At 40.0% G+C, this 8,088-nt stretch overlaps 1 protein-coding gene across 1 annotated transcript in view; it reads left to right on the top strand.

The window, feature by feature from the left end:
- VOPP1 (VOPP1 WW domain binding protein) overlaps nucleotides 1–8,088 on the top strand; it is a 201,501-nt gene that overhangs the window by 96,004 nt on the left and 97,409 nt on the right. Inside the window, exon 2 of the mRNA XM_044671058.1 lies at nucleotides 5,571–5,629. Within this exon, the coding sequence (XP_044526993.1) occupies nucleotides 5,571–5,629 (59 nt within the window). The remainder of the gene's footprint in view (nucleotides 1–5,570; nucleotides 5,630–8,088) is intronic.

An 8,088-nucleotide genomic window follows, 5' to 3' on the forward strand; every position in this document is an offset into this window, starting at 1 on the left:
ATGGCATTTTGAAGTTTCTGAAATGTCTTACATATATTATCTCACTTGAGCATCACAAGGAGGAAAGGAAGGCAACCAGCATTTTATCAAGTGCTTACCAAGTGCCAGACCTATGCTAAGAGCTTTTATAAGTCTTATCTCATTTAATCCTTAAAACAACCTGAAAGGTAGGTGTTCTTATTATCCTCATTTTACAGTGGGGGAAACTGAAGTAGGTGGTAATTAAGTGACTTGCTCAGAGTCACACAGCTAGTAAGTGTCTGAGGCTAGATTTGAATTCAGGTCTTCCCGAGGACAGACCCAGTATTTTACCCACTGAATCTCCAACATGCTCACATTGACTCAGTGTCAGGAAAATTAAGCTCAGACAGCTTTAGTTTGCCTAGAGTTCCTATCTAACGAGTGTCTGAGAACAGCTTGACCAGATTGAAATTCTGGTCTTACTTCAAAGTTCAGGACTGTCTCTCCAGGCGTCCTCACTTTCTTTCTCCCCTGCAAGTCTCTGGTTCTAGACTGAAATCCTGCTCCCTGAGCCTTGAGTCAAGAGTGGGATCTAGCTCTGTCCTGAGTGCCCTCTATATCCCAAAGGTGGCCACACTGCAAGCAGAATCACTGTCTTAACATCAATAACAACTGCAACAATGAATATCATTAACAATAATAGTAGTCTTTGCTGGTAATGATGATGATGATTAATTTAATGCTTTACAAGTTGAAAAGAACTTTCACATTTGTTCTTTTATTTGATCCCTATAACAACCCTGGGTCCATCAGTAAGAAAGAGATTATCCTTCCCATTTTACAGATGAGGAGACTAAGGTTGGACTTTCCCAAGGTAAGTGGTGAAACAAGGGAGAGAAGTCCTGCCTACTGACATTTAAAAAAAAAAAACATTGCCTTCTGTTTTAGAATCTATATAAGTATTGGTTCCAAGGCAGAGGAACAGTGAGAGTTAGGCAATAGGGATCAAGTGACTTGCCTAAGGTCACACAACTAGGAAGAATCTGAGATCAAATTTGAACCCAAGACCTCTCATCTCTAGAGCTGGCTTTCCATTCAGAGCCACCTAGCTGCCCTCTGTTTACTGACTCTTAAAGTTACTGTTCTCTCCATCACATCATGACTTTCTTTGAAGGGCAACAAGGTGAGAAAAGTCCAAATGCCATCCGCCAAAGAGAAGTTTAGATACTATTCTGTTCTTTGGATGTCTCTTTGTTACTTCCCCCTTCTTCTCATAGGAGGCAGGTGGATCCCCATTGTGTCCTATTCTACGCTGGCCATCTTCTCTTTGCTTTCCTAGGGAAATGTTATGGGGAGGGAGGGGGGAAAAGAGAGATGGGGCAGTGCACTGTGTTATATTTCTCAATCCAAGTGTGAGCTGGGAAAAGGGAGGCTCTAGGGAATTGGCATCGTCCGCTGGGAGGTCCTCACCTTCATAGAGTTTTTGGGGGAAGATCATTAATGATGAGAGTTGTAAAATCAACCGCCCTCATGGCACCAATCATGTGCAGAGGTTAAAGAACCCCTCCATTGACTACTTGCCTTTACTAGCAGAGTTTTCCAGTAGAAAGATAGTTAAAAAACAGACTGACTCCCAGCCATATAAAATGGATTTATGAAAGTGTCTGGATAGTCTTTGTTTGTTATTTATTTATTTTGCATAGTGGCTTTCTGTTCTTTCCCACTATTACCTAGATATCATTAAATATTCTGGGCAGACTTTGTTTGAAAATATTCTTCCCTGGTGAGAAGCTTCAATCTGGGAGATGTTGTGGGAGTGAATGGGCTATGGCACAATGGAAGGGGCCGTTGATTAGGCTGACCTGGCCTGTTTGAATTCACTAGTGCACCCAGAAATAATGATGTGTGGCAGACTGGAGGAAGGCTCCTGCAAGGAGGCCGTGTCTGGAAAGCAGAATTAATGAGCTAGAGAATAGTCTGCACATGCTTAACCATTTAATTAATATAAAGGCTATCCATTTAATCAAACTGGCCTATTCACTGTTGCCTGTATACAGCATCCCATCTCCTACCTCTCATCTTTTGTCCAGGCTCTCCCCCATACCTGGAATGCCCTCACCCCTCTCCACATCTCTCTTTCTTGGAAACTCTTATTCCCTTCAAACCTTTCAAGTGTCACCTCCTTCAAAAAGTCTTTTCAGATGCTACTGGTTAGTGTCACCCTCCCCCATCCTTACTGCGAATTTATTTTTTATCTTAGGTAAACATTTTGTTTCCATAGTAGAATATAAGTCCCTTAGGGCACAGAGAAGAAATTGTCCTATTTTCATATTTGTATACACAGTGCCTATCACTGTGCTTATCACAAAGTAGGTGCTTAATAGATGCTGATTGATCAATCAATTTAAAACTCAATACAAACAGTCCCCATCTACTCACCTTAGACTTACACATATATATTCCTTATTCACCAAAAGCTATCTAGAATTCTTGGTAGTCTCTGCAACTTTTGTTCTTCCTTTAATGCTATTGCTTGGGATTTTCTTCAACTTTCCCTCTCTATATCCTTCTTCCCACTATGACTTCTGCCTGGGCTGACCCATATCCCTTCCAGGTACCCCTTCTCATTGTCTCATTGGGGTTGAATACATAGGAGTCTTTAGAGGCCAGACCTTTTGTGGCAATGAGGCAAGAAGGAAGATAATAGGGAAGCATACAGAACTCAGGCTGCTTCTCCCTTACCTGGGCACTACTTTTTCTGACTCCCCAAGTCCTTAGACTGGTCTGCATGGTACCCCCAGCTCATTTACCATTTCTTCAGTTTCCATCATCTTTTTATTCTCTTCCATCACCCAGAAGCCCCTTCCTGCTCCCCGCTCCTATATTCTATGCCCAGGATAGCTTGAGACTGGTTTTGTTCAGAAATGGAGCCAAATCACATTTACAGTCCCATCACTAAGTATCTGATGTAATTTGGTCTTTTCCTGTGGTAACCAATTGGAAAAAAAATTTTTTTTAAATCACAGGAGGAATTCTTTTTAATGTTTAAGGATTTTTCTCTTCCTTTGCCAGAAGTAAAAACAAATTAAAACAAAACCCTGACACAACTTTACAAAAAAACCCTTACCTTCCATCTTAGAATCAATATAGTACATTGGTTCCAAGGCAGAAGAGCAGTAAGGTCTAGGCAGTGGGGGTTAAGTGACTTGCCCAAGGTCACACAGCTAGGCAGTGTGTCTGAGGTCAAATCTGAACCCAGAACCTCTAAGCCTGGCTCTCTGAATTTCACTGAATCAACCAACTGCCCCTTCAAGACAATTTCTAAAAGAATGTATCATTTTCTACAAGAAAGGGAAGAGTCAGAATAAATGAGTAGGGAGTAGAAATAGAAGAAGAGATTTGTAAGATCTTCCATTTAGAGCTCAGTCTCTAAAGTGAGAGGATATTTAGTCCAAACCTTTTATCATACATATACAGAAACTGAGGCTAAGAAAGGTTAAGCACTTTGCCCAGAATCACACAGGTAGTAGGATTGGAACTCATATTCTCCATTGGTAGAGGTAATGCTCTTTTCAGGGTGGGGGACACTCCCTTGACCAATGCAGTTCACCCTTTAGTCTGATAGAGTTGCCCGAATCCAGAAGACAATTGATTTGCCCAGGGACATACCGTCAATATGTCTCAGAGGTGGAACTCGAACCCCTTAATTTCAATCGATTTTGTCTGCCCACCCTGTTGTCTCTTCTTGCAATTGTTTCTCTAGCATGTTGAAGATTTATCAAATACCTCCCTCACCAAAGTCCTATGAGATAAAGAGTGCCCAAGTCATCATCTCCATTGGACATGTGAAGCAAAAACTCAGAGCAGTAAAAGGTCTGCTCAGTGTTAGGAGCTGAACTGTGGGGATCTTGACTCCCAGCCTAGGTCTCTTTCTACCAAATCATATCTTGAACAAGAGACTCTTCTTGTGTCATAAAGTCTGAAGGTGCCATGTCTGGGCTGGAAGGGTCCTGGGTAACTCTCTAGCCATAGGATCATACCTCTCTAGCTGGAAGAAACCCTTGAGGCTATCTAGTATGACCCCTTTATTTTACAGATGAGCTGGTAGAGGCCCAAGAAGGACAAATGACTTGCCTAAGGTCACATAGACAGTAAACAAGCAGGGGATGGGATTTGAACCCTGGACTTCTAATTCTAGGACCAGTTCTTTTTCTGCTTTAAGATGTTGTCTCCTTCTTTATCTATGCTAATACTTTTTTTAGTAGCCTGTGAATAACTTTCAGACTTAAAAGATTGTCTCTCACCACTGCTATGGCCACACAGCAGCACTTTTCTCCCTTCTTCATCTCCAGTTTGGGAAGAGGAGTTGGCTCTAGGACACCTGCAGAAGGGGAGGAGATATTGGTATGAGTAGGGTTAAACCCCATTATCTACAAATTAGGTGATAATAAGAACTTATCCTCAATTATATTTAGCTTGGATGTAGCTTTGAAAAGGGTTAACCTACCTCTTGTAGTGTGGGAGACTTCAGGGAGGAGAGCGCTTTCTTTGTTTCATTACCCAAGAACCCAACTAAAATTAAATGAATTGGCAAACATGTCAGCTTTATGGAGAGTAATTTGAGAAGGGGCAATGAAAACAGCTGTTCTCTGACTAAGTGAATTGATGTCTTCTCTTGCCTGAGCAACACTGCCCGAACTGGAGGGTGAGCTGATGGCTTATTTTTTTCAAATCATTTTCTTCATTAATAAAATTTCAGTCACTCGGTGCCTATGAGAGATTCTGAAACGTCTGTGAGCCCAAACAGCCACATGCTCTTCCATCACAAAGTGATACAGTTAGACCCTTGTGCTGCTGCTAGACAGATAGATAACAGCCTCACGTTGCTTTATGCCACCAGGAGCAAAGTCCCCTGCTTGATGACTTTTGATGACTCCTTTATAGAACTGTAATAGTTCTATAAAGCTTGGGCTTAAATCCTGGTGAGGTATAGAACCCGATTATTATTCTCATCCCCATTTTACAGAGGAGGAAATTTAGACTTTCCTATGGTCATACAGCTAGAAAAGTTGGAGAGTTCCCTGCATGAATTTGAGATAGAATTGTGGTTGTTGAGACATTTTTCAGTTGTGCTGGACTCTTAATAACCCCATTTGGAGTTTTCTTGGCAAAGATACTGGAGTAGTTTGCCATTTCCTTCTCCAGTTCATTTTATAGATGAGGAAACTGAGACAATCAGGATTAATTGATTTGTCTATGGTCACACAACTAGTAAGTGAGGGGGGAATGTAAATATGTAAATATATAAACATACAAAGCTCTAAAGTTTAGAAACATGAAAATATATTCTATATAACAATATCAAATCATATTTGATTTATTTTGAGTTGTGAGGACCTGGGAGGGGGTGGAAGAGGGAAAAATTTCGAAAGCAATTTTTTTGAAGAACAAAATATTCTTAGGTAAAGAAAATACTCCATAGTTTTCCTCACTTTCCAATATCTCTTAGCAATACAGAGTTTTTAAACAAAAATTTCTTTGGTTGGGAATCTTTGAAGATGCTTTCTAAAGTAAAAGGTTGATTATGGATTTCCCCCCTCTCTTTCCAGTGTACAGAGGCCAAAAAACATTGCTGGTATTTTGAAGGAATATATCCGACATATTATATGTAAGTATACATCTTTTTTTTTTGTTTGTAAACATCTGCATTCATCTTTTCTCCATGTGTGTACTTAAAGTGTGTTTTTGCTCTAATAAAATGTGTTTCAAATGTGTGGTGATTGATCTTGCAATTCAACGAACATTTGTTAAATGCCTACTGTGTGTAAGGCATTGCAATAAAGTGCTGGGGATACAAAGACAAAAAAAAAAAAAAAAACCCAAACCTGACTTACAAGAGTTTACCTTTTACTAGGAGGATCCAACATTTGAACACATAAGCACAATGGAAGATGAGAATAATGGAAATACATAATAGAAGCAAGGATAGAGCCTGTTGTGCTCTGGATTAATTAGGTCCAGAATTTTCAACTGTATCTTTCCCTTCAACCCCTTAATCTCCTTTGGACAGAGACAAAATACTGAGACTGACCCTCCCATGTATCAGACTGATAATACGCTACTCCTTGGGAAATACATCAGTGGGTTAGCTTCCTTATCCTGGGTCCTTGTTGCATTGATCTGACAAGGAAAACTCCCAGCTCCCAGCATCCCATCCATTGTCTTAATAGGTGGGAGTCCCTAATGGCCTCCCCCTCTTCCGCCTCCCTCCCATGACTTAGGCATGCAGAATTCTGGCAGGTTGCCTCCACAGCTGCAGGAAAACAAAACCATACATTTAAGAAAGAGGGAAAACACAAAAGAATCAGCTGAGGAACCTTGACTGTGGTAATTACGGAGTTGCCAGAACAAAGAAACAGTTGTGAAATAATATGGAGATAAAATATTTTGATTCTTTGTAGTGTACTGAGATTTTCTTCCACACAGGAGGATTTTAAGCCTGATTCTCTGGATTTCACTTTAATTTCCCCTTTCACACAATGTCATAGGATCAGAGAGTTGGAAGGCAGCCCAGAGGCCATCTAGTCACATTCCCTCATTTTCAGATAAGGAAACTGGAGGCCCATGGAAATTAAGGAACTTATCCAAGGTCACCCAGGTAGTATTTGTAAGAGGCAGGATTTGAACTTATGATTCTACACCTTCAAGAGTCAATGCTCATTCTGTTGTGTCTTTCCTATAGGTCTGGGTTGCCACGGTCAAGGGACTTATACCTAGTTGGATCATAGGCTTTAGTCCTACAAGGGATTTTAAAGATCTTTTAAAAAATATTTTATTTTTTCTTCAATTACATGAAAAAAAAACATTTTTTAATCTTTGGGTTTTTTAACATTTAATAATATTTATTTTTTAGAAAAGTTATCATGGTTACATGATGTTCCCCATCACCTCCCCCAACTCCCCTCCCCCATAGCCGATGCATATTTCCACTGTTTTTTTATCATTTATTAATATTTATATTTTAGAAAAGTTAACATGGTTACATGATTTATGCTCTTACTTTCCCCTTCACCCCCCGACCTCCCCCCCTCCCCTGGCCGATATGCATTTCCACTGGTTTTAACATTCATTGATCAAGATCTATTTCCAAATTGTTGATAGTTGCATTGGTGTGGTTTTGAGTCTACATCCCCAATCATGTCCACCCCAACCCATGAGTTCAAGCAGTTGTTTTTCTTCTGTGTTTCCACTCCTGTAGTTCTTCCTCTGAATGTGGGTAGCGTTCTTTACCATAAATCCCTCAGAATTGTCCTGGGTCATTGCATTGCTGCTTGTACACAAGTCCATTACATTCGATTTTACCACAGTATATCAGTCTCTGTGTACAATGTTCTTCTGGCTCTGCTCCTTTCACTCTGCATCAATTCCTGGAGTTCTTTCCAGTTCACATGGAATTCTTCCAGTTTATTATTCCTTTGAGTGCAATAGTATTCCATCACCAGCATATACCACAATTTGTTCAGCCATTCCCCAATTGAAGGGCATCCCCTCATTTTCCAGTTTTTTGCCGTCTTTGGGGTTTTTTTGAAGTTAGAGTCAAATTCTCACCCTTCTTCCCTCCCTTTATTCCCTCCATGAGACAGCAAGCAATTTGATATAGGTTTTACATGTGGATTTTCTAGTCAAATCCTCTCAGTTGTATAGACAAGGAACTCATTTATAAATATTTACTTTTTTCTCTTATTTTTTCCCTCTCTTTGTGGTCCATCTCACTATAGTCCTTTGGGGAAAGATACAGGGAAGAAGAGTTGATTCTTAGATTTATATCTTCAAGGGAGTGACTGTCCACTGAGGAACAAGGAATCTCAATTTTAGTAGAATCTAAGCTTCTTGAACATTTTGGGTCATTGCTATAAGACTCCTGCCAGATATTTTAGGAAAAAAACAAAAGTGATGGAATTAGTGACTGTGCATCCATTCTCACTGATGCTCACAGATGTCATACTTCCTTGAAATCACTAAAAATATCATTGCTCTTCTTCTTCTTCTTCTTCTTCTTCTTCTTCTTCTTCTTCTTCTTCTTCTTCTTCTTCTTCTTCTTCTTCTTCTTCTTCTTCTTCTTCTTCT

The sequence above is a fragment of the Gracilinanus agilis genome, chromosome 1 (assembly GCF_016433145.1).
Source record: "Gracilinanus agilis isolate LMUSP501 chromosome 1, AgileGrace, whole genome shotgun sequence".
In the NCBI taxonomy this organism is placed as follows: domain Eukaryota; kingdom Metazoa; phylum Chordata; class Mammalia; order Didelphimorphia; family Didelphidae; genus Gracilinanus; species Gracilinanus agilis.